Below are 26786 nucleotides of genomic sequence, written 5' to 3'. Positions count from 1 at the left end.
GCAGCTCATTCCAGAGGGAAGGCGCTCCCACAGAGAAGGCTCTCCCCCTGGGGGTCACCAGCCGACACTGTCTGGCCGACGGCACCCTGAGGAGGCCAGCTCTGTGGGATCGTACTGGACAGTGGGAGGCTACTGGTGGCAGTAGGTGGTCTCGCAGGTACCCTGGGCCTAAGCCATGGAGCGCTTTAAAGGTCATAATTAATACCTTGAATCACACCCGGAAAACAACCGGCAACCAGTGCAGGCCGCCTAAAAGGGGTGTAACATGGGAGCACCTAGGTACCCCCATGACAACCATGCGGCCGCATTCTGGACCAGCTGAAGCCTCCAGGTGCTCTTCAAGGGCCGCCCCATGTAGAGAGTGTTGCAGTAGTCCAGGCGAGAAAGGACAAGGGCATGAGTGACTGTGCACAGAGCATCCCGATCCAGGAAGGGGCGCAACTGATGTACCAGGCGAACCTGGTAAAAGGCCCCCCTGGTCACGGCCGTCAGGTGTTCTTCTAAACTAAGATGTGAAGAAATTCGCTCAGAATTTAGTTGAAAGTGTATCCTTTGAAACCCAAGTAATATTTAATGCTAAAAATCAAATCCATGATGTAGCCTAGATGGATGGAAAGGGACAATTGTCACTGAATGGCAGCTCCTGGGTCCTTAACTATTGGGCCTGCTTCCTGAAGCTGCCTGAACTGTCCTTAAATTTCCAGGACCGCTGTACCCCAATCTAGGCAAGGATCACTACCTCAAAATTTCACTAAGGGCATCATCAGCACTATCAAGCCTCTTGTTAAAAGCTGAACAGGGACAGGATTGTACCTCTAGAATTAATATGGTAAAATAAACAGTATACTTAAATAGGTTTTATTTGGAAAGCACCCGTAATACTTTGTTTCTTGGCTACTTGTCTCCCACAATGGATCACTCCGGTATCACTAGGACAGATAATTTTTTTGACAGTGAGCTCTCGTGGCCTTTCTTCCAATGGTAGATCATATGTCGACACTGATGTCAAAGTAAACAGAATAAACGTGTGAAATCAGTTGTAAAAAATTGTCGAATGGCAAACAACAGGATTTGTTCATTTGATTTTTTTTTTTTCAAATTGAGTAAACTGTCAGCAATGATGCAGCCTCATAAGTGCTTACTGGAGCCGAACACTATATATGAGGCTGTGTAAGAAGACTAGAAGGCAATTGTGTTAGGATTCTCCAAGATTCCAGAAGTTGCCAAAGGAAGAGAAACCGTTCTGCTTTTCCTGCTTCTTCATAACCTTTCCAAGCATCCAAAGGTAAGGGGTAGATGGAGAGCCAGAGAGTATCAGTTTGGTGAACAAAGAGTCATTTGTTAAGGACTTAGGAGGCATCAACAGGTTGCCTTTGAATATTGGCACATGTACATTTGTGTTTTCAGAGACAGAATCAGGGAGCTGTTTCTTGAGCATTAGCAATGATTGAGAAATGGGTTGCAAAATTGTTTAAAATTCCATTTTATTGGGAAAGAATAGAAAAGGGTTCCGTTGGAGCGGTTATGGACAGATTGGGAAGTCTGGTGTATCAAACAGAATACAAAGAAAGATAAATTAACTATTACTGTGATTTTTAAAAAGTCATTGTAAACCTAATGTTTTACTGGTCAAAATGTATTCATTTTCTTTGAAAATAATAAATGTAGGCTCCTCTATAAAACTCGCCTAATTTTTTTTTAAATTACTATTTAAATGCTGATTTTATAAGCCAAAACAAAAAGCCCAGAGTATTTTGGCCAAAGTTAAGTATTGTTCAATGACATTAGCTTCCAGGAAAAGTGAGATATTCAAGGAGAGTCCAATTTTTTAAAATTTAATTTCCAAACTACAGGCTGATTTATGTAAAGCATGCACACTGTCACTCAGTCTAGAAATGAATAAGGATGCTTTCTGCCACCATCATCATCATTATTATTATTAGGGTTACAGAAGGAAATCCTGCAAAATACTGATCAACACCAGTGATGCTTCGGTTACATGGGTGTTGAAAAGTACTTTGCTACTTTTTATTTTTGCATTATTTGTTCTCCAGCTCCAGCTTTCAGTTTCACCTACAAAGTGCTTTGAATGAAGGCGATGTTGTGCATGCACTTTGTTAGCATATGCTATCAGAAAGTACTCTCCCTAGAGAAAAAATTGTGTGTTTTTTTTTTGATTTGGCAAAGTTCTCTTTTCAGAATAATGATTTCTCATGAAAATCATTTGACACGAGTTTATTCTCAGAAAAGAATTCATACGACTCTCATACTTAAAAAAATATTGGTAAGGGGTATAGCAATTCTCCTGGAAACCATAATCTAATAATGGATATTAAATTGTATGAAACATCACTTTTGCTGTGCATTGGCTGTTTCAGTTTCAAATTCTAGTTTCAGCTGAATACATATGCATAAGGGTAGAGCCTGTCATCTGGGAAAAGATATTTAAATGTAAATTCTCTTGAAATCACTAGGAATGGCAAAGAATGTATTTAGGTTGGAACTGTTAATGCACTTAAAATCAAAGACTCTTGCTGAGATACTATAAGAGGCTTGGCTGATTTTGCTGTTGTAGACTAACACAGTCAACTTTCCATAAATTCTTGAAACAAGATATACTTATATGTGACATATATGCGTGTATATAATAGATAGATAGATAGATAGATAGATAGATAGATAGATAGATAGATAGATAGGTAGGTAGGTAGGTAGGTAGGTAGGTAGGTAAGTAGGTAGGTAGGTAGGTAGGTAGGCAGGCAGGCAGGCAGGCAGGCAGGCAGGCAGGCAGGCAGGCAGGCAGGCAGGCAGGCAGGCACATTATGTACAGGTAGTCCTCCACTTACAACAGTTTGTTAGTGACCGTTCAAAGTTACAATAGCACTGAAAAATGGGACTAATAATAATAATAATAATAATAATAATAATAATAATAATAATAATAATAATAATAATAATTTAATTTGTTAGCCGCTCCCTCTCCGCAAGGGACTCGGGGCGGCGTACAATAAAAATATACATACATACATATAAACATGTAGATACACACATATACATACATATACATACATGCATGGAGGAGGTGATAATTAAATATACATTACATTAATAATAATAAAAATTAGCCATTAAAAATTAAAAATACCCCGGTATAATAATACAATTTAAAAAGGACTGTCAGGAGGAATAGGATAAACTACGGTTGAGCCAGGGCAGATAATTGAAAGAGGTGGGTCTTGAGCTTTACACGGAAGGAGTGGAGATCGGAAGTAATCCTGATGTCAAGGGGGAGGTCATTCCACAGGGCTGGGCCCATCACAGAGAAGGCCCTGCTCCTGGGTGTCACCCCCCGACACTGTTTAGCGGACGGCACCCGGAGTAGTCCCTCTCTGTGTGAGCGGATTGGTCGTAGGGATGTATGGGGCAGGATGCGGTCCCGCAAGTAACTAGGTCCTGTGCCATGGAACGCTTTAAAGATCATAATCAAGACCTTGAAACGCACCCGATAGACCACAGGAAGCCAGTACAGCTCGCGCAGGAGAGGTGTTACATGGGAGTGCCTAGTCCTCCCCATAATCACCCGCGCGGCCGCATTCTGGACCAACTGTAGTCTCCGAGTGCATCTCAAGGGAAGCCCCAAATTATGACTATTTTTCACAGTTACGACTTTTGCAGCATCCCCATGAACATGTGATCATAATTCCGACGCTTGTCAAGTGGTTCATATTTATGAATCAGTTGTTACGTCCCAAGGTCATGTGATTCCCTTTTGCAATCTTCTGACAAGCAAAGTCAATGGGGAAGCCAGATTCACTTAACAACCATGTTATTAACATATCAACTGCAGTGATTCACTTAACAAGAAAGCAAGCAAGAAAGGCTGTAAAATGAGGCTAAACTCACTTAGCAAATGTCTCACTTAACAGCAGAAATGTTGGGCTCAATTGTGGTCGTAAGTCAAGGACTACCTGCATATGCATACATGTGTACACACCAGTGGTGGGTTTCAAATCTTTTTAGAACCTCTTCTGTAGGTGTGTCCTGCTTTGTGGGAGTGGCTTGCAGGCCATGTGACTGGATGGGAGTGGCTTGGCAGTCATGTGACTGGGTGGGGGTGACCAACTTGCAAAATGTGGTGAAACTCACTTAACAACGCTCTTGCTTAGCAACCAAAATGTGGGCTCAGAAACTCTGGCATTTGAAGCACGCAAGTCTTAAAACTGTCAAGTTGCAAGACCCTTGCACCCCTAACCCTTTAGGAAAAAAACCCCAGGTGTGTTCAAACTTGACGGCTTTAAGACTTGTGGACTTCAACTCCCAGAATTCCTCTTCTCGCTCTTCATCGTGATGATGTGCAGACGGGCGGGGGGAGGGAGCTGGAACTGGTTCTAAACGGCACTGTAGATTTGTGGAACCTCTTCTATAGAAGGGGTTAGAACTGGCAGGAACCCACTCCTGATACACACACACATACATACACATGTACAAATACACATACCAAGGATAGGCAAATTGTTGCTGTCCAGATGCAACTACAACAGTCTTTTACGCTCAGCCTTAGCAGCTGCAACTGAGATGTCCAAATTTCTGGGTGACAGTAGATTGTTTATTGCTGTGGCAGTATGAAATCTATATTTTCTAGACAGGTAAATCAATTTAGAGAACTTGGATCTTATTTGGAACAAACACATATCTTTCAGATCTGAGCTGTGAATCAGAATAAAAAGGAGTCCAAATAAATAATTATTGCAACCCTGATTCCAAGCAAAAATAGCATGGACCCATTTCTTAAAAAAATAAAAGGTGGAAGAGATTCTTCTAGTATTTTTAATTTGCAATTTACATGTAATATAGAGATGTCCATCTTTTTAAAAATCAAACACGTAGAATTATGTAACTCATTCCCTATTTTAAAAATGGGATTTCTTTTTCCTCCGTGAAGGATTAACCAAGATGGGCTCCCAATTTTAAAAAATCTGAAAGATATCTAATAGTAATTATGAATATAATTACATTATATTACGAATGTAATTACAATCTGAAATTCCAAATGTTGATCTTACCAACAATAAGTACCCCCAAAAAAGGTAAATCAGATTTAAGAGCTAAATCAGTTTGCTCACTACACAATGCCTTGAATAAAAATTGTTGGGTATTCGTAAACTCTAATCACACCAAACTTTTTGAAGAACCAGAAAACATAAATGTAATCGCTATAAATATCAGGTCAATTTTTGTTAGTTGTCCAGCTATTCTAAATGTGTATAGAAGTGTAGGGGCAGCTTTAGAGCCAATGTAACTTGGGATGGTTCATCTGATATTTTCTATCTCTGTTGATGAGCAGCAGTTGTTTGGTGGCAGCCTTGTCTAACCCGGATGCCTGCTAAATATGTCAACTGCAACTCCCAGAATCTCCCAACCAGCATAGTCATTGTGGTGAGAATTGTTGGAACTAAAGTCTACATCTGGAGAGCAACTGAGTTGAGGAAGGCAATTTTGAGATGGTCATAAAGTCAGTCGTTAGGCTATTCTTAGATTTAACAAGATTTCTGAGACAGAGCAACAGAAACAGCTGTGGAGAAGAGCAAGGTTCTTTTCTGAAAACCAGTGGATGTTTTTTCTGGGAGAATCGTAATCTCAGTAGGGGTTATATTGCATCTCCAGCATCCTGAACAAAATCTGTTCATTTTTAAAAAATGGTTGTGTTTTGTAACATTTTGGAAACAATAGATTAACTCCCATTCTGGTGTCACCTTGTCTTTACCAGTACAATGAAAATATTTCAGGTAGCTGTTGGTACGGTTTACATCTGGTTTTTTTCCTCTTTATTTTTTAAACAAAGATTATATGATGAAATTAGGGACACGGTGGCTCAATGGCTAAGCTGCTGAGCTGGTCGATCAGAAAGGTCGGCAGTTCGGTGGTTCGAATCCCTAGTGCCGCGTAATGGAGTGAGCTCCCGTTTCTTGTCCCAGCTTCTGCCAACCTAGCAGTTCGAACGCATGCAAAAATGCAAGTTGAAAAATAGGGACCACCTTTGGTAGGAAGATAACGACGTTCCGTGCACCTTCGGCATTTAGTCATGCCAGCCACATGACCACAGAGACGTCTTCGGACAGCACTGGCTCTTCAGCTTAGAAACGGAGATGAGAACTGCCCCCTAGAGTCGGGAACGACTAGCACATATGTGCAAGTGGAATCTTTAGCTTTACCTATATAATGAAATTACTTATGCTAGTCAAGCCATTTCTGTTTTACATTCCTGTCTGAGGATGATTGAAGTTGTATTTTAAATGTAAGGAAACAATCTGGCATATTTTTATTTATTGTATTTAGAGACTACCCATCTCCCTCATTGAATGACTCTGAGTGGTATATATCTTTCCAGTTCCACTTATATCTTTTTCTTTCTGCCATAGACTTCAAGACAAAAAAAAAAACACCACATGATAATTGCATTCTATTTTAACCTTTCAAAACCTAGAGGTGTGATTACTTTAAAAGATACCAAATTTCATGAGGGCAGGGATATTGCATGAGTCAGGGACAACTCTGTACTTCCAGCTATTAACGGTCTCCAGAAAATTCCGAATTCCTGCATGAAATGTTGATAAAATCATGGAATATGCATGTAGATCTTAAGAACTGAGTTTCAATATATTTTCCTACATCACCTGTTCTGGATCCGTATCTCTGATTTCTGAATAGTTCCTTGATTAGTTTCCACCCATTGCTTCTTGTTCTACCCTCAGGTGCCTTGGAGAATAGTTTGACTCCCTCTTCTTTGTGGCAACCCCTGAGATATTGGACCAGTGTTCCAATATCTCAGGGGTTGCCACAAAGAAGAGAGAGTCAAACTATTCTCCAAGGCACCTGAGGGCAGAACAAGAAGCAATGAGTGGAAACTAATCAAGGAGAGAAGCAACTTAGGACTGAGGAGAAATTTCCTGACAGTTAGAACAATTAATCAGTGGAACAGCTTGCCTCCAGAAGTTGTGAATGCCCCAACCCTGGAAGTCTTTAAGAAGATGTTGGATAGCCATCTGTCTGAAACGGTATAGGGTTTCCTGCCTAGGCAGGGGGTTGGACTAGAAGACCTCCAAGGTCCCTTCCAACTCTACTATTGTATTGTATTGTATTGTATTGAATACAATTATGAAGATTATGTTCTGGGGAGCTGCTGTGATATATAGGAAGGGTTCTAGATATTTTGGGGGAGGGAGGGAGGGAGGAAGAGAGCGGGAGGGAGGGAAAGAAAGATAAAGAAAGAAAGAAAGAAAGAAAGATAGAGAAAGAAAGAAAGAAAGAAAGAAAGAAAGAAAGAAAGAAAGAAAGAAAGACAGACGTTTTATACAAAACCACTGGGAGGCAGCATTGCACCATTAAAAAACACCAGCAAATAAAACCAGAACAGCACTGAAGGTGAGAAGAGATTGCGAACATTGATAGTAGTATGTGCAATGCATAATTTAGAAGTTAGTATATAAAATAAACAAGCAAAAAGTCACAGATAAGGTGCACTGAAATAAAAAAAAACATAAATCAACCATGAGTGATATACTCCAGTATTATTTCTTTTAATTTTATTTTGATGAAATCGTTTCTTAAGTTCTGCTCCTTGTTGGCAGTGATCTGTAGAAAGCTAGAGAAGGTATTTGACTTTAAACAGGATATGAAAGATTTGTTTAGAATTTTACTGCTTGATGGCAGAAGAAATGGAAATCAACTAAATTCGTGTTCTCTCTCTCTCTTCCTCCACAGTTTCCAAATAGGTAAGAAGTTTTATGTCACACCAAGGCAGACTAATGCTATATTCCTAAATGCAGGGAAATATGTCTAGTTGCTTTTGGTGGTTTTGCAATGGTAATGCACCAGTGGTGGGTTGCCAATTTTTTTTACTATCTGTTTGGGTGCGCTCCCCTGCGCACGCAACACTTCTGCACATGCGCAGAAGTGTCCGAGTGGGTGGGCGGAGCCTCCCACAGCCGCTACTACCGATTTGCCCAATCTGGACCGAACCAGGAGCAACCCATCTATGTAATGCACTGCATCCATTGTGAGTGGATTTTTTTTCTTTATATTATAATATTTGAAATCCACTGTCAAGTTAGTTATTTAATCTAGTTGGGTTTCCCCACACCCTCTCTCTTTTTCTTAATTATTAGCTATGTTGGGTGATAAAGAGTCCTTGGAAATTCAAAACAAACATGTTGCCTTAAGGTAATATTTTAAAAAGTTGGGTAGGAGCACTTTACCTTGGGTTATAACTGCCAAGACTGTAGAGCCTAGCATGGAGATAAGCCATGTGGTTATGATTGTTGTCACTAAGGCTTGGCCAGTGGAAAGTACCAAGTCCCCAGCATCTTCAGTTAAAATGATTTGTACAAAGGTAGGAAGGAAAGTTGTTGAGAGAGTTGGTTATCTGAGTATACAATATTGAACTAGAAGTGATCTACCACAAGATTGCTTCCTATTCAGTGTGATTGGCTTCACTGAACTAATATGTTGCTTGAATCGACCTTAAATGGTTTGACGTCAGAGTGCCGGTAGATCATCTTTATATATTTTTTAAAAAACCTTTTCTTACTTTTTGATCCCTTAATTCAGGGTAGATCCAAGGCAACTGAATGGAGCTGAGCATTTACTGGCTGGATGCCCTTCCTGACACCACACAGAGTTCACAGCAGATATTTTTTTCTTTGTGCCCTAGGAGAGAAATATCTGCCACCACCTTCCAAGTGGGAGGCAAGCATCTTCACCACTAAGCCACCACACCACTCTTACCTTTACATACAAATGAGGTTGAAGTATGTTGGATTGACTATGTATCCTCCTTCCTTGTCCACAGGTAGCAGAAATGAAACAACTTTGGTGCTTCGTTGCTGGATTGCTTTTAATGATTGCTCAGAGCAGCTGGCAAAGCCCCCTTCAAGAGACAGAAGAGAAAGCCAGGTAAATGTCATCTTTTTATAATTCAATAGAAACCCAAATGTGGACAATGGATTGTTCTTGTATTGGAGGGGAGACGGAAATGGAAATACTTTTAAAAGACTAATGCTTTTCCCCCCCCTACCTCTGAAATCTGGATAAGTCAACAACATGTCAAGTTATTAATGCTTTCCATAGTTCTTATTGTTGTCTAAACAGCATCTATTTTTCCTGTTACTCAGTAGTAATTAGGCGACTAATGACCCTTAGCAGTTATTTTTAGAATGCATCTATATCGTTGAAGGAGGTCGATACACCGTGCAGCACCTTTCAAATGTGCAATCTTCAGTGCAATTAATTTGTTGCAAACCACACTTATAGATCATTCAAAGCTTCCCAGGCTGAACCATTAGATGACCCTAGACAGCTGAATGAAGCAAAACGTCACTCACAAGGTACATTCACCAGCGATTACAGCAAGTACTTGGACACCAGAAGAGCTCAAGATTTTGTACAGTGGCTAATGAACACTAAAAGAAGCGGGTAAGCAAAATGAATGCCCAACCTCAACCCCTTACAAACTACTTCGCTGGGAAATAAATTCACACAAAATACTTGATTACATATAAACTCAAAGAAAGGCATGATGAAATATATGGACAGATAACTCTAGCTTATTAAGTTTATGCATAAGATTCACAGAACTTAAGCAAGACTTAAGAGCTTTGCTGTTCATCCATCCATCCATCCATCCATCCATCCATCCATCCATCTGTTCATCCAAAGTCTTCCATCTAGCCAGTTCATCCATCCATCCATTCATCTATCCATTTATTCTAACTTCACAACCTTTTCTTCTGGGGTCAGGTTAAATACAGACGTTTTTCATATATTGGCGTTATCTCAGGAACTGTTTCTTCCTTTGACCACTTTCTCATTCTCTAGCCTACAATTTGAATATTGGGTACATTTTGAATGTCAAAAACAGATATTAATTAATGGAGGATTATGAGCATTCACTAAAATGAATGCGGATTATGCAACAGTGACTAATGTTCATATGTGCAACTTCCATATAAAAGAAGAGGACATGAATAAGAAAATATCCTCTGTTCACTAGCCCTAGTAAAGGTATTCCCATTTTTGTGGCGCATAGTGTGTCTCCTTGATGACAGGAAATGAAATTTAGATAGACAAGGCCTCATACTTTATCAGCTAAGCCCCTGCCTTAGCTTATTAAGGAGGAGAGCCTGTGGCTTAGTGGATAATACAACTGCCTGATATGTAATACAGCCCAGGTTCGATTCCCAGTAAAGGTATGGCTAGCTGATGAGAGTTAAATAGCTTGAAATAGATCTATACTAGTCACCCTTTATTTATTTATCAGCACAAATGCAACACAAATGTAACAAAGACAACATAAAAAATGGCTTTCTGCCTGGATGGCTCCTAGGGCGAGCCGAAAGACAGAAAAGACAGAAAAGGGAAGCAGTATGCTCCCTCCCATATTTGGACATACCAGGGGGTGTGACCAGGGGGTATATATATAGAAATCCCAAAATTTCTATTGCTAAGGAAGACACTTGTTAAGTGAGTTTTTCCCCATTTTATGACCTTTCTTGCCATATTTGTTAAGTGAATCACTGCAGTTGTTAACTTAGTAATATGGCTGTTAGATGAATCTGACTCCCCCATTGTCTTTGCTTGTCCAAAGGCGCCAAAACATGTCACACAACCCAGTGATGCTACAATCATCATAAATAGATGGCAGTTGCCAAAATGTCCAGATTTTGATTACATATGGGGATGCTGCAACGATCATAAATGTGAAAAAGGTCATCAATCACTTTTTAAGTGCTATTGTAATTTCAAACAGTCACTAAATGAATGGTTATAAGTTGAGAACGATCTGTGTAGGCTTCAAAAGACCCATGCGATTCATGGGTGCAAATCATGTGATGTTAGCCCAGCTTTCTTAATTTCGGTCTCCCGTAGGTGTTCAGCTTTATCTCCCATAGACCTCTGTTAGCCCTAGTCAGAGTGGAGTATTACAGAATCTGAAGTCCAAATCTTGTAGAAGCTTAGTAAAGACTTTATCTATTTGAAGGATGGCTATACTTTAGATTCTGACATAAGCATCACTGGCTCTTAATCCAAACCCTTTACTGTTGGCAATATACCAGAAGAACTTACTCTTTAACTTTAGGTACATTAATGGAATGGAATGGAATAGAATGGAATGGAATAGAATAGAATTTTTGTTGGCCAAGTGTGATTGGACACACAAGGAATTTTTCTTTGGTGCATAAAACCAAGTACAGCAGCTCGAATTGTTCAGCTTCTCTTTTAGATTTAGTGTCTATTGCTACATTAGGGTTAAAAGTTGATGTCAAAGCCTTTCAAGTAATTTACAGATTTGTTTAAAGCCACGAATTCCCGCTCAGTTTAGTTTTACTAGAGCCTGAAGCAAAATGTAATTGTAACCCCATAAAATATAATTTTGCAATCAATACATCCGAAATTTTAACTGCAGATTTTTATATAAAATCATACAGATTTATACATTCCACAGATTTTTATTTTCAAGTAACAATATTCTGTGCCAGAGGACATTGCATTCGGAGTTACATATACAAGCATACACCAATACTGCACATTCAACTGCAAATTAAAAGCATTAACAACCCTCCTGGTTCAAAGGCTTAACTGTTCTGCTATGGTCTTCTCCCATAAACCAAATAGATTTTAAGGGGATCCTTTAACTCAGTCACTGTCAGACTTCGTACCAGACTCGATACTAAATTTTTCCAAATCCTGAACTCTTATATTCAGGGGAATTGGCTTGTTGACAGAAATCTTATCTCTAGCAGCATGACTAGATTAGCTTCTTTACTGTAGGCAAAAAATGAAGCTATGGGTCCAGAGTGAGTGGGTGTACTTGCTTTGTGCATATACACGTATATGCTTCCGTATACGTAATTGCACCTACCTATAGGTCAGTCCTCCAGGGTTAAAATCATTGTTCCAAGTGAGTGGATATTGTTCTCTTTACCGTTATCAAGAGATACTGGGCTACGTTGATCTAACAATTCTTGTAAACCTGGGGGCGTCTAGTTCACCTTTCTACTTAAGAGTTTAGAAACAGAATGTTTATAAAATTAGAAGATATAGTATTGCCACTATGAATAGCATTCTTTGATACCATTAGCCAAATCGGCTGTGATTTTAATCAATCTCTGCTACAAGAAAAAATCCACAGAAGAATTTCTTTGATCTCTCCTAAGTTTTATAGTTTTACATTCCATTGGATGTTCTGCAGTTGAAATATTGAAGGTTGGTGGAGTCCATTTTCTTATATCACGTACCTAAGTTTAGTTGCCATGACTTAATAACAAACAATTTTTGCCATTTTTCTGTATTGTGGAATTGGAAATCATCTTCTGGATTATTTAATCAGTCTTTTCTGCAATTTCCTCGGTGCTACTGTGACATTTTGGAATTATAGCAACAAAAACTACTGCACAATAGATTTTTTATGAAAGCAGTATATAACATTGGCAGTTTTATTTTTCAGCCCATTTCCTAATGATCTCTAACACAAAATTCACATTTTTCACAGCTTTTTCACAGCTTACTAAGACATAATTTAGCCTGTACAGTCTCTTCTATAATGGCTTTTCTTAGAGCATGAAAATTCTTCAAGTATGCTGCGTGGGTGTATTCTGTTTAGGGAAGAACTGGTGAGTGTGAAGATAAAATTAAAACACCTTTTCCCAGCTTTGCAATATCCCTTTTGAGGTGAAGTGGCTAGGACTGAACACAATATTGCATACAGTATGGCGGCGTCATTGTAAATGTATATCGACACTTTGATACTCGAAGTTAAAATTTTGCGATGGCTCTTAACACAGAATATATCATTTCATAAGTTTCATGTGCTGGTTAATTTCAACATCCTTTTCCTGGTCAATATCATTCCCTAATGATAACATAGATAGATTGAAGATTTTTACTTCATGTCGCAATGGGCCTGTGTACTATAATCATATTTACCATTTTAATGCCGGTTGTTCCAATCTGATAGATTTTTTTTCAGAGTTCTGTATATTGACTCTCTCTTCTTTTACACATGTCCATATATGCAACACAGATAAACACTTCCCAATAGTTTAAAACCACTGTCCTAAAATGTGCCCTAAAATCTATCTGACAGATGTATAACAGAAAAAGAAGTCTAAATAAAACTATTTCTGAAAAAAATATCATTTTAAACAGTTGATTGAAAAAGATTTCCAGATGTTCTAACTCAAATGTAGGCTCAATTTGGTAACCTGCTAGAGTTTAAATAAAAGACAATTAGATTAACTGTTTATTGTTCTCAAGCAGAGCAAGGTATGTATAAAAGATATACTGGAATATAATGACAGAGAACAGTGTTGTAATACAATCAAGAAAAGCTGAATGTTGTCATATTGTAGGATTGACTTTCCATTCTTTAAAATAGAGCCAGTTTATAAGTCTACCTCAAGATATGGTCTTTCTCCCAAAAGAAAGATCCAGAACCAGAACACTAAACTTGTTCATTCATCCCAACATTATGCATTCAGACAAACAATGGCTGTTTAGTGTCTGTGGAGATTCCCAGTCATCCAGGTCATCATTGTCTCAAAGGTGGTTTTTCACCTGGACTTTTTTACATGAGGAGGAGGAGGAGGAGGAAGAAGAAGAAGAAGAAGAAGAAGAAGAAGAAGAAGAAGAAGAAGAAGAAGAAGAAGAAGAAGAAGAAGAAGAAGAAGAAGAAGAAGAAGAAGAAGAAGAAGAATGATTCTCATCCAAGAAGCTTCTTAGATAAAAAGCAAAATGTCTTCTTCCTCCTCCTCAAGGAAAAACCAATCCAGTTTCCTTTTGAAAAAGCACCTTTGAGACAATGGCTGCTTAGAATTTTGAGCAGGTCCATTTTTAATCAGCTGCTAAATGACTCTTTTAACTGGAGATATCCTACACTGAATTAAGGACTGCATGTAAAGTATTTTATTCTACCACTGAACTCTGCTGAATCTTATTTCTGCTCTTATACATGCAGAAAGGCCTTGAAATCTAAAACTACGCACAACTATTTAGAATCAGCTAATTTTCCTTCTACAAAGTTCTTATCCAAGAGTATCCTAGTTTTGTTTTGTTTAATCTGATCTGCTTGTAGACAGCATACAAGGTTCTTGTGCAGCTCAACTGCCCAGCGTGAATTACAATATGATGTATGCATCCGTGATGATTGATCTTATCTGAGCAGTTTAGAATCAAAGTTCCCTAACATACATTCCGAGGAGCCCTTGTGGAGGAGTATATTACTAAAACCGAGAATAATGCGCAAGTCCCAAAATTAAACGTACAGTTTGTGGATTTTAATTTTATTTCTCATCTCTTCCAATGCTTGTTTCATTCACCATTTCTAATGCTGACAGTCAAAGTAATTTGGCACTTTACTGTCTCACTCATCAGTATTTGGATCACTGTGACCAAATACTTCCTCCTCTATTGTTTTTCTGTTATTGTGTGTGTTGTTTTGCTTCTTTTATGTTTTCTCTCAGTTTCAATAACGTAATTGTTTCATCTCAATGCCTTAATTAGATGTTGGTTTAAAAATGTTCTTTGAGTTTCCCTAAGTCAAATTTCTTATAGTTATCTATTGACCGCATGGACTTGTCTATGCAATTTTTAGTGGCAACAGGAAGGAAGTGATTGGGCATTATCAATTAATTAAATTAGACTGAATTATTAAAAGGTTGTCATTGTGGTTGAATTGATTATTGGGATCTCCTTGCCATCATCCTGTACTATGTCTCTGCAATCTAGTACCCTCCAGGCATGAGGGACCAAGGTTTCTAGCCGCATGTCCAGAGACAAATGTGGACAGATTCCACAGATTAAATAGTTCTGAGTTCCCAGCATGTGCTTGGTGAAAAATTGAAATGATTCCTATTGAATAGATCATAGACCCAAGTACACAGACCACATGCATCAAATCTGTTGCCTTTCAGATGTTTTGGACTTCAATTCAATTCCTATTTGCTCCAGCCAGAACTGGGAATTGAAGTCTGAAACATCAAGAAGACAGTGAATTGCTTTCCCTTAATTTTGATTGCTGACTTGATCCCTGGATGCTTATTTCTTCTGCAAGTAAGTTTTAAAAAACACATGAAATTGAGGATGCCAAATGCCCAAGAATGGAATTGTGATTTGATAGTAAGCATTTCCTAACCAAGTAAGAGAGTTAAGATTATATTGTCCCTTTTGAGTAGATTATGAAATAGGCAGCTAATAGTCTTTTCCTCAGTATGTTTATTTGCAGAAATCCACAAGATAAGTTATGTTTTAGGACAACTATTTGGTTTTAAGGATTAATTACAGAAGAAACTTGAGCTATTGTAGGGAAGAAGCTCTGTTCAAATTGATTCACAGAACCAGCATTTCCTGTTTGGCTATTTATTTATTTTTTGCACTTTCCAGCAATCCATGTTCATTCAATATGGATCATTCAATCATTGTTACTTCCTGCAAGAAATCTTTACAATATAGAGGAAATGGTTGCAAGCAAACCTTCAACTTTTGACCAGGACAATCAGTTCACAAAAGGTCATTCAAGACTTGACCACCAGGCTGGAAAAAATGGTTTACTGTGAATTTGAGCAATTATATGACTTCATTCATAATAAATCATTTATTCACACTTATTGGAGGAGGAGCTTTTGACTGAATTGTGAAATAATGAATAACTCAATAACAAGTTACATATGAGCAACTGAAAAGATCTGTAAATGGAAATAAGTATTTCTTCAGATAGAAAGTGGTTTCATTCTATGATTCCAAATTTAAGTTATAAACTTTTGGTCAACTTTGGAATTTTTCTTGGATATTTTCGGTATTGCAGAAAGTAAACTCTAGAGAAATAATACTCGAGGGAAGGAGGAATTAAACTTATATTTTGTGGAGTTTTGTAGCTGTTCTAATCTAGGGGGGAAAAACTTTATAAAACTGAATACCCTTAGCCACAGAATAGATTGATTGAGCAATTAAAGCATAAATATTGTAGCTAATAAAACACACAATATTTACAATCTGTCTGGAATTAAATACAGAAGTGAGAGGATTCATATATGGGGTTCTTGTCCAAAAATTATTCTTGTCATTTAAGTATCACAGAAATGTTTAATTAAGGATATTGTGTTTTTTTTTCTTGTGTAAATGCCATTTTAATAACTGTGATGGGTCTCTGCCACAGACAACAAGGACTTGAAGACACAGAGAAAGAAAATTTCCTGGATCAGCTTGCAAGGTATTTTCGGCTAAGATAAATTGTGTAATACAGGGGATGCAACAAAAATAGATCATGCTGACTTGACTGGGTCATTTTTTTAAATAGCCTGCCTTAATTGCAAATACAGTGGCACGTTCCTAAAAATGTTGGCCTTATTTCAGCGATGTTTGCAGCACATTGGTACACATGAACATCTGCCTTTGCCAGCTCGGATGCTGGTTGCTGCATTATGTAGTGGGGGGGGGGGAAGAGGGCATCTGGACAGAAATTATCTCAGTGGTTCATTGTACTGCCTAAGTTGGTGACACTGAAGATGAGCATGTATTTGTTTTATTCATTTATTATAAGCATTTGTATCCCTTTTCAAACATGTAAATCTAAATAGCTTAAAGAATACACACACACACACACACACACACACACACACATACATACATACATATATGTGTGTGTGTGCGTGTGTGTTTTACAACCCTTGGTATGCCCAAACCTATTTCCCTGGCTCAGCTGATAAGGAGGAGAGCCTGTGGCTTAGTGGCTAATATAACTGCCTAATATGTAATACAGCCCTGGTTCGAATCCCAGTAAGGGTATGGCTAGCTGATGAGAGCTAAATAGCTTGAAATGGATCTATACTAGTCTCCCTTTATTTATTTATCAGCACAAATACAACATACATACATACATACATACATACATACATACACACACACACACACACACACACACACACACACACACACACACAGAGCAATAGCACTTATACTTATATACCGCTTCATCATGCTTTTACAGCCCTCTCTAAGCGGTTTACAGAGTCAGCCTATTTCCCCCAACACTCTGGGTCCTCATTTTACCCACTTCGGAAGGATGGAAGGCTGAGTCAACCTTGAGCCTGGTAAGATTCGAACTGCAAAACTGCAGCTAGCAGTCAGCTGAAGTAGCCTGCAGTTCTGCACTCTAACCATTGTGCCAGATTGGCTCATTATATAGATGAAATAAATTCCAGTGACTCATACATCAGGCAAAGCATATGATTGTTACAACGGAAGTTACTTTATACAATCTAAAATGGCATAATCTAGTCTGATCAACAGTGTTTCTTTGGGGCAGCATCATTCAACACATTGCTCTCCAGCTGACTTGGATTAACTCTCAATTTCTAGCAAGTATTAGCAAGTAGATGTTAGGAATTGAATTCCATTAGCTCAGGAGTCGTAGGCAGTGGGAAACAGTTTTATGCTCTATGTTTTGTGCTTAGTTAGTTAGTAAGTTAGTAACTCAGTAAGTTAGTAAGTTAGTTAATGAAGGTAGCCCCCTCAATAGCCACTGCAAATTCTGTATGAGCTAAATAAGATTTTCTCCAGTCAAGGAAAATGTGATGGCATCTAGACCAAGACTTTCTCCCTCCCCCAATTCTGTATTATTGTGGCTCAAGAAAATATAACAAAAGACATTAATTGGATGAAATTCCATCCCAGTACTCTATTGAAATCCAATGCAACGACTTGTAGAGAAGGAAGAAAAACAAATAGCAGAGAATGGGGGGAGTTCCTTCCAATGAGAGAATGGTTCCTCCCACACCACCCACAACCTCTAAGTTCTGCAGGAACTTCAGTGTTGTAAATTGTAGAACAGAAGTTTTGCCATTGATATTTGAGGCATATGACAACTGGATGTCAACCACTTCCAATGTCAAGGAGGTTGTACAATTATGGCTTTGACCTGAAAGGGATAGCTAAGCCCCATCTGGAAGTACTCTGCATCTGGAATCTCTTGCATTCAAGCATATACTCCACCCTTGAGGTAACTCCCTTCCTAGTCCATATTCCAAGTTACCGAATATTACACTGTGGACGCAGGCAAGTTAAATTGGCTTTACTTACTTACTTTACTTTTATTGGATTTATTATTGTGGCTTCAACCACAATCTGCCCATTTGTTTTGCAAATACGTTCTTTCAAATGATCACAGCATATGGGCTATATGGCACATGATGGGGAGGCAAATGCTGGAAGCTTGCAAAGCCTCTGCTTCTCATTCATGTGTGCATACTGCGGGGAATAATTGCTAGGTCCCCAAGTTATATCGGCATAAGCATTTCTTTACATTTCAAATGGTAGTATTTGGTGAACATGTAATGTGTGAAGGAATGCTTTGTCAACATTTCACAGAGTTTTATACAGGTTTGTACATCAAAAGATCCCAACAAAATATACACGAAAAAGAAAGTAATTATACCCTATATGAATTAAATGCATACATACTTATCTTCTCTGTCTCTCCCTTCCCCTCCACCCTAACATTTACATAAAAAAGAATACTTGTGTTTATATATACGTCACTGTCAGGTCAAAGGTCAAAGGAAAAGAGTCCTAATCAGAGGTGGTATTCAGCCGGTTTGTAGCGGTTTGGCCAAACCGGTCCGAACCAGCAGCAAAAATCAGGGTGGGCCTGCCCCTCCCACCTGCCCCACCCACCTGCCCCAGCTCTATGCCATCCTATTTAGGCATGTTTTTGAGGCTGGGTGCATGTACAAAAGGCATGCACGTGAGCAAAGCGCATGCACAGAAGGCCGGGCGCATGTGCGGAAGAGTGGTAACAAAATGTGAAACCCACCGCTGGTCCTAATATACTGTTGGAATGAGACCTGAAATAATAATCCACCTTTAAAAAAAACCATACAGGTTAGGCAGGAATTATTTTATTAATCAGGTAAAATAAAGGTAAAGGAGTCTCTGCGGATTTTGCTCCGCTAATCGTTGCCGACTATATGGGGTGGCGTTCATCTCCATTTCAAGTTGCTAAGTGAGATAGTTGTTAGGTGAATTTTGCCCCATTTCTGGCCACAGTTGTTAAGCGAGTCACTGCCGCTGTTGAGTTAGTGACACGGTTGCTAAGTGAATCCAGCTTCCCGATTGATTTTGCTTGTCAGAAAGCCACAAAAGAAAATCACATGACCTTGGGACACTGCAACCATCCTAAGTATGAGTCAGCTGCCAAGCATCTGGATTTTGATCATGTGACCATGGGGATGCTGCTATGGTGATAAGTGTGAAAACCCATCATAAGTCACTTTTTTCAGTGCTGTTGTACTGAAAACAATATGTTGTAAGTTGAGGACTACCTGTATACCTTTCTCATGTAAGGTGTTCTAGCCTAAAGCCTCATTAATCTTCATCAGGGGGAAAAAATCACAGCGGTCCAATTTGTCAATTGAAAAATATGTCTTATTCTGGACAACTGTATACCAAGGCCATAAATTAGCCTAAGTCGGGGTCTGCAAACAGATCTGGATGGGTATATGTGTTTTAGTTATAAACAATATCCGGTGACACACGTGACTTCTTAACAAGTTACTCATTCATTGCTCCCATGATAAGCTTGCCAAGTTAGGTATTAGAGAAATACTTATATGAAGTGAGCCCGCTATCACTTATGAATAATGTGCTTGGGTTTCTTTATCAGAGACCTTCAGCTCTTGTTCCTTAGTGCATCTTCCTTCTACATGCCTGGAGAAAGTTTTGCCAGGCACCTCGGGATATTTTGGGGTAGCCAAATAAACTTAACAAAGCAAATGGAGTGTGATTTGAAGAGAGTCATGTATCAATTCACTGTGAAGCACACAACCCCTTTGTTATGAGTCAGTTTGGAAAATAAAATAAAATAAAATAAGCTAATAAAATGAGCTTTTGGAAGGAGCAAAACCCATTTCAGGAACCTTGTCAATGAAGGCATCTAAGAACATGTTGAGAGCTGCAGGGGGCAGAATTGCTGTCACTGCGGTAAATGGTACCCATCCTCTTTTCAATATAGAATAGCTTTTATGTGGGTTGCAAAGCAAGAGTACCCAGAAATTGTTTGGGGGCAATGCATAAAAGATGAAAGGATGAGATATGATTCCATCCCTCATTTTCTCTGACAGATCTACAGTCCATTTTTTTTCCTACAGAAAGACATCCCTCTTAACATCTGATTTCTCTTTTTCTCATATTTTTGGTCTTGCCCTTTGGTATGGTAAACCTAAACCTGTTCCTAGTCTTAGTGATTGCTCAGAAACATCAGCCATTGGGGTACATGTGTGGTATCTTATTTCTTTCTCCTATTTCACCCTTCAAAGACATATTCAAACTAATCATATAGGGATCAATGGAGAAAAGGTGTTGGGAAAGAAAAGTGGGAGTGAGGTCAGAGTCTAAACAAATAACTCTTCTTTTGTTTTAGTAATGGACTTGCCCGGCGTCACGCTGAGTACGAGAGACATGCTGACGGCACCTATACCAGTGACATCAGCTCTTACTTGGAAGGTCAAGCAGCTAAGGAGTTCATTGCTTGGTTAGTGAATGGGCGAGGAAGAAGAGAGTAAGAAACCATCTGTTGCTACTATTGTTTTTTTTAAAAATGTCTTAGCTTTGGGGAGTTTTTGCCAATCAAACCTCATGGGAGCTGCAATGTATTTTCCTTCCTTTGCTTGCTGTATTTCATACTTCACTTTTGAAATTAAAGATGTTCTGCAGGCATGAAATGGTCTAAATGCCCATTAAAATTCAGGTCCTAGATTTACTGTGGTGTTACATATATGAATAGGTCAACATTCTCCATGAGGCCAAGTCATACGGAAGACCAATGGTAATGATCAGATCTGTTAGCCCAAATCTCTCACAAGGTCTTTGATTACTTTCCAATATCCTGCTTTTTTTCCCTAATGTGTTTGCTTGTTTCTCAAAGTTTGTGCATATGGCTCCTCCCTGAACTTCTTCTTTCCCTCAAGTATCCTCAAGAAGTTGCTGTGAAGCTCATTATCACACTGTCAGTCTCTTTCCACTCCTTTTAATGTTTTCTTTTTACCTTCCCACTCTCATTCTGCAGTATATTGAATATTTACCTCTACCCAGCCTCAAAGCATCCCATAACTTTAGACTGCCAACACCTCTGTCAGTAACCTGTACTCCATCACTAACCACCTACATCGTGTTCTCACCATCTTCATGAAAACAACCTCCCCTTCTTTTTTTTGTTCCTTGGATCGTTATACCTACTGCTGACTCGAATCGATCTTTCTTGGCAATTGAACATTTGGAACAACATTTTTCTGGCTTCAGTCCCTCCACCCCACCAATCCCACTCACCACAGCCCCCCCCCCCCACAAACACACAGATACCACCTTGCTTGAAGAGCCTGACCATTGAACATCAACTCATCTTTGTACTGCTTTACACCTTTAGACTGTGAGCTCTCTGGAGCAAGGTTTCCCATACCTTCTCCCTTCACCTCACTTCTGCATGCCTGCAATTGTAAAAGCACCGTGCATGTCACTGGCACTCTATAAATTTTTATTATTATCGCCGTCATCAGCATAATAAAATAAGCTCTGAGAGTCAACCATGTCTCTTGAAATTAAGGAACAAAGCTGCGAAAGATATTTCTGGAACACCTGGTTAGGATAACCCAGTGGGCATCCTTTGAGAACATTTCTTAGAGTAAGATTGGAGGAGGAGGAGGGGAGGAGGAGGAGGAGAAAGCGGAGGAGGAGGATAGAGGCTCCAAATGCATCTACTGATTTATTTTTTAATTAAAAGTGAAGAAGCAATTTTGTGAGCATCAGCAAAAGTTAGAGCCTTTGCTGTTTTATTTTGCTTGATATTGGAAATCAGTCCCCTTGATCTACAGTAATAAAGAACAGTTATCCAGAACTGACAGGCAATTACAGAACACTTAGACTTCACAGTGCTTTACAACCCTCTCTAAGTTTACAGAGTCAGCATATTGCCTCCAACCATCTGGGTTCTCATTTTACTAACCTCAAAGAATGGAAGGCTGTGTCAACCTTGAGCTGGTCAGGATCGAACTGCTGGCACCGAGCTTGCAATATTGTAGTCTAACTACTATGCCACCATGCCAACAACATCCTTATTTGTCTCTCGTTGTTGTTGTTTTTATTTTCATTAGGGACACATCCCTGAGAAAATAACTAAGTGTAGCACATAAATGATTTATAATGGACCTCTTTTTTTAATGAAAATAGTAAGTTTTAGCAGAGGAACTAAGAGAATGCTGGGAATACAAAGCTGTCCTCACTCTGAGTCCTAGGGGCAAAGGATTAGATCACTACTATGTACATTATTAGCATTACTACTCTTACTGCTATTGACTTTCACACTGTTTATATGTGTCCCATATTTTTAATTCACATCATTTCGAGATAGCTTGGCAAATCTTTGAAAGTAATCTTGTTCCTTTGTGTAAATGAAATCCAAAATCCAAATCTGATGAGAACAATCACATGTAGCTGTGTATTCCTATAAAAAGGAAAATTGTCTGTTAAAAGAAACGTTCAGGTTCATAAGACCAAATCGGGACTTTCTCCTTATATTTATCTCACAAATCTCCAAATGTATTTAGGAAACAATATAGCAGCATATTACAAATTCTCGGCAACATTACTAGCCCTGTCCGATGTTTCTAATAGCCAGATGTATCTACGTATTTCCACCTTCCCCAACTATTTTTTTAAAATCTGAAACTGGAAAAGATGTTGACGAATGTCTCAAATAGAAGAACATTTAATTGGAGGATTATGGGCTCTGTATAATGACCGTTTCCAAGACTAGTGCTAAAACTGTCAGACTCATAAAATACCTTTTCTGTTCCTGAGTTATAAGTAGGAACTTTTGTCACAAAATATTAATTCTGGTGCAATTCCTGGTATCACACGGGACTTACGATCCTGAGAAATGTTATTGGCCAATAATAATTTTAAAATAATCAGGCTTTCTTGTATCATACAGAGGTTCGTTACCGATAAGATAAATAACCTTGTCCTCTGAGAAGGCAGATTTCAGAGCATGAAGCAACATTTTTTTAAAGTATTCTGCAGCAAAGCTCCCTGGTTGTTAATTGATCAGCACAGAATGTCCTCTCCCCATGATTATGCACGTAGTACAGATTACTATCTATAAAGTATTTATTATGAGTTAAAAAAAGAGTTATGGGTTTAAATGTTCTCCAGGTCAGCCAACAAGAATTGACTGTTGGAAGAAGAACATAGGATTCATAGGAGTTAATAGTGTCACTGCTTTCTTTCTAGTTAAGAATGGAAATACTAATCTCCAGAGGAAAGTTGATGACTTTAGTAGTAGCCAAGTATATACGATATAAATAGGCTTGATATAAATTCTGATCAATCTGGGTTAGTTACAGCAAAAAATGTTTTCATTTGGATGAAATAACTGGACATGACCTGTAATTCATGTTGTAAAATCATCTGGTCTTTAGCAGTAGCGCTTAGACTTATGTACTGCTTCGTAGTGCTTCACAGCCTGCTCTATGCAATTTTCAATGTCAGCATATTGCCCCTAACAATCTGGGTACTTATTTTAGTGACCTCGGAAGGATGGAAGGCTGAGCCAATCTTGAGCCAGTGAGAATTGAACTGCTGGCAGTTGGCAGAATTAGCCTGCAATACTGCATTCTAACCACTGCGCCACTATAGGGTTAAAGTCCTAGAATTGCATACAACATTTCTCTTTATTAATTATATTTTTTAAAAGAAGCAGATTTTGATGCCTGAAATAGTAGTTTAGGGATTATTTTACTGAAGGTTGGTTGTTAAGAAGTACAAAAGTCAGTCGTATATTGAGGCCCTTTGACATCTATTTTTTAATAAAGTGTTGATATTATTTGTCCATTTTTCCCTTTTAAGTTTCCCAGAAGGAGCCCATACAGGTGAAGATCTGGGTCGAAGACATGCAGATGGCACTTTCACCAGTGATTATAATAAACTCTTGGATGACATAGCTACCCAGGAATTCTTGAAGTGGCTGATTAACCAAAAAGTTACTCAGAGGTGCCTGAATTTTGACTAATTTTGGTTACTACTGTTCCTAGGTTGCCTCCTGGGGGAGAGAAAATTTTCATTTGTTACCACTTTGCTGCTAGTATTACAATACGTTCTTAGTACGGTTGATTAATAGAATATACTTAGTAATCCCTTTACGTTATCCAGACTCATGGTTATGAGATGGGTGGCAATATAATTTTTTTAAACAAATAAACAAAAGAGTAATCATTCCCATGTACATTGCTTTAAAAGAGGCAGGGGCGTCCATTGGGGAAGTAAAAAAGTAATGATCCTCAATTTAGTAGCCACAACATCATAATTGAAGCTGCCATCTTGATATATGTTTTTAACTTGTCCCCATCCCTATAGTCCTGAACAGGGGTGGATTCCAGCAGTTATTATTGCTGGTTCGTTCACGGGTGCGGTGCACAAATTGTTCTGCACATGCACAGAAGCAAAAAAAACAAAATGGTGCGCCTACGGCAGTGCCCAGAGAACCAGTTCAGGGGTGTGGCAGGCCTGGGTCACTGCCAGTGACCCAGGCCACCAAACCACTACCATTTGACCAAACTGGTCCAAACCAGTAGGAACCCACCACTGGTCCTAAAATGATGGCACTTTTTCTTTAAAAATGCTATTTTAAGAAGAGCAGGGCTATTCTCCAGACGTTTGTCTGGATTCCATGTGTTTTCTTCTATTGTTGCTTCAAGCTACTGTCTGGTTTTTGTAAACCACCCTTTTAAAATATCAGTGTACAGTACATTGAAAAACAGTTTTTTAAAAAAAAATTTGCATGAAAAGCCGTGGCAGGAGTTTCTGGCAGAAAAAAAAAAATGAAGAAACCATTAAGAATGCTTCTTGATATTCTGTGCCTATTTTCTTTATTGCCTCGGGTTCTTTTTTCTCTATTAAGGTCAGGATGACCTATAGCTCCCACTCCCCATAATAATTTCACAATAGTCCTGAATATAGTTTAGTCTGAGAATGTATATGTGGTCCAAAGTCACAGCATTATCTTCTGATTAAATGAAAATTTGGCCTGAATGGCTATTTGATCTCAGATTTCTAAAAAATGATAATACCATCTTATCATTAGGTAGGAAAAAAAAGTACTCTCTTTTTTCAGCCAAGAAAAACATTTCCTCATGATTCATAGTTCAGGAAAGATATATCACTAATACAGGACCAAGACCACATCCACCAATCTACATCCTTACATGGCCGCAACATGCATCTCTTAGTCCCCTCACTTAGCCTCATTTATAGAGCAGGGGCTGGGTGCTATACAAATGCATCTGGGAGTACACAGCTAGGTTTTCAAACCATAGTTATGTTTTGTTATTGTTCTCTTGCAGAACAGTGTCACACTACCAGAGGCTTATACTACTGGTGTACTATATACCAACATTAATATGTTAGCTGTTAGTAAGCTTATTTTCTACAACTTTTCAAATTCTCATTTTAAAGGCATCAGCCTGCTAGCATAGCATTCTTTAATTTTTCACTTGGTACTTCCAACTTGTGATAGACTATAATGAAGTGGCAATTTCACAGAAAGGAAGGAGCATGTCCAAAAAGAAGGGGTGAGACGAGAGATAGCAAAGCCCGGAGCTATATAGGAGATAGAGAAAGAGAGTTAAAATGGTCACTCCCTAGAATCTCCCAGGGTATATCCATTAGAGTGAGAATGTAAATGTTTACACTGGCAAGATTCTGTCCATTAGATGTGAGCAAATAAAGAAATGACTTTTCGCTGGATCTATCTCATTCTTGTCTGACAAAGTAAATTTGCTCAATTATTATTATTTGCTATTATTACAAGTAACATTGATTATGGATAAAATTAATACAAGGTTAAAACCAAACACTGCAAGTAGGACTTAACTTTGGGGACATTGTATGCATTATTTTTAGAATTCAAATTGTACGTATACAAAATTGAAGAAACCATTACAGTCTTATAAAAAGTGTTATCAGCTACTATATTTTAATTGAAAAATTGTATGCATCCCTTCACGGTAATTGTATAAATGTACTTAACACTGTGCTTGTCCTTAACTTTTGTTTTGTTTTGATTCTAGGGATCTTCAGGGAGAATACCAATAAGATGCAGTAAAAACACAGCATCAAGTTCTTCTCTAGATCCACTCTCAGCCACTGGATTTTATTTTTGAATTTTAATATTTTTCTCTGTATTCTAAAACCACAGATCTTGACCTACAATGAAATGAATTTCATTATTTTATCTTACTACAGAGGGATTTTAAAACGAGTGTCTCCTTGTCAGCTGGAAATCACTAAAATTGAAATATTACTGGTCAAAATGTTCAGTTTTCAGATCTTTCTGAAACATGTTTAAGGAAGTTCTCAAAAGGGACCCAAGCAAATGTGTTGACAAGACCATGTTTTCTCTCTCTAAAAAGATAATATGTATATGAAAATGATCCATCCAATCCCAATATGAACCAATAACAATTGCAAGGCTGGCAGTTAGAATTGTGGGGAAATGTCCTTCTTGAAACCTTTGTTATAAAAAGGCTCCATTTTCCAGACCATCATTGAATAGCCTTGAATAAATGAATGAATGAATAAAACAAATTATACTGCTTTTTGGGCGTCCAACTTTTTTTAGCTGAACTTTTGCTGTCTCTTTTTAAAGTCCTATAAGAACATTGCATGAATAATAAAAACCCTTATCAAAA

At 38.5% G+C, this 26786-nt stretch overlaps 1 protein-coding gene across 1 annotated transcript; it reads left to right on the top strand.

Moving 5' to 3' along the window:
- Nucleotides 1-1165: 1165 nt before the first annotated feature.
- On the top strand, nt 1166-26786 carry GCG (glucagon). The gene is made up of 7 exons (XM_081940620.1): nt 1166-1285; nt 8849-8952; nt 9310-9471; nt 16208-16261; nt 20468-20605; nt 23947-24090; nt 26166-26786. The coding sequence occupies exons 2-7, from the start codon at nt 8858-8860 to the stop codon at nt 26188-26190; spliced, it is 618 nt and encodes a 205-aa protein (XP_081796746.1). The 5' UTR covers nt 1166-1285; nt 8849-8857; the 3' UTR covers nt 26191-26786.

This window comes from Natrix helvetica (genome assembly GCF_964273705.1).
Source record: "Natrix helvetica genome assembly, chromosome: 1".
Classification (NCBI taxonomy): domain Eukaryota; kingdom Metazoa; phylum Chordata; class Lepidosauria; order Squamata; family Natricidae; genus Natrix; species Natrix helvetica.
The sequence above is the reverse complement of the archived record's forward strand: the minus strand, read 5'-3'. Positions and strand labels throughout refer to the sequence as shown.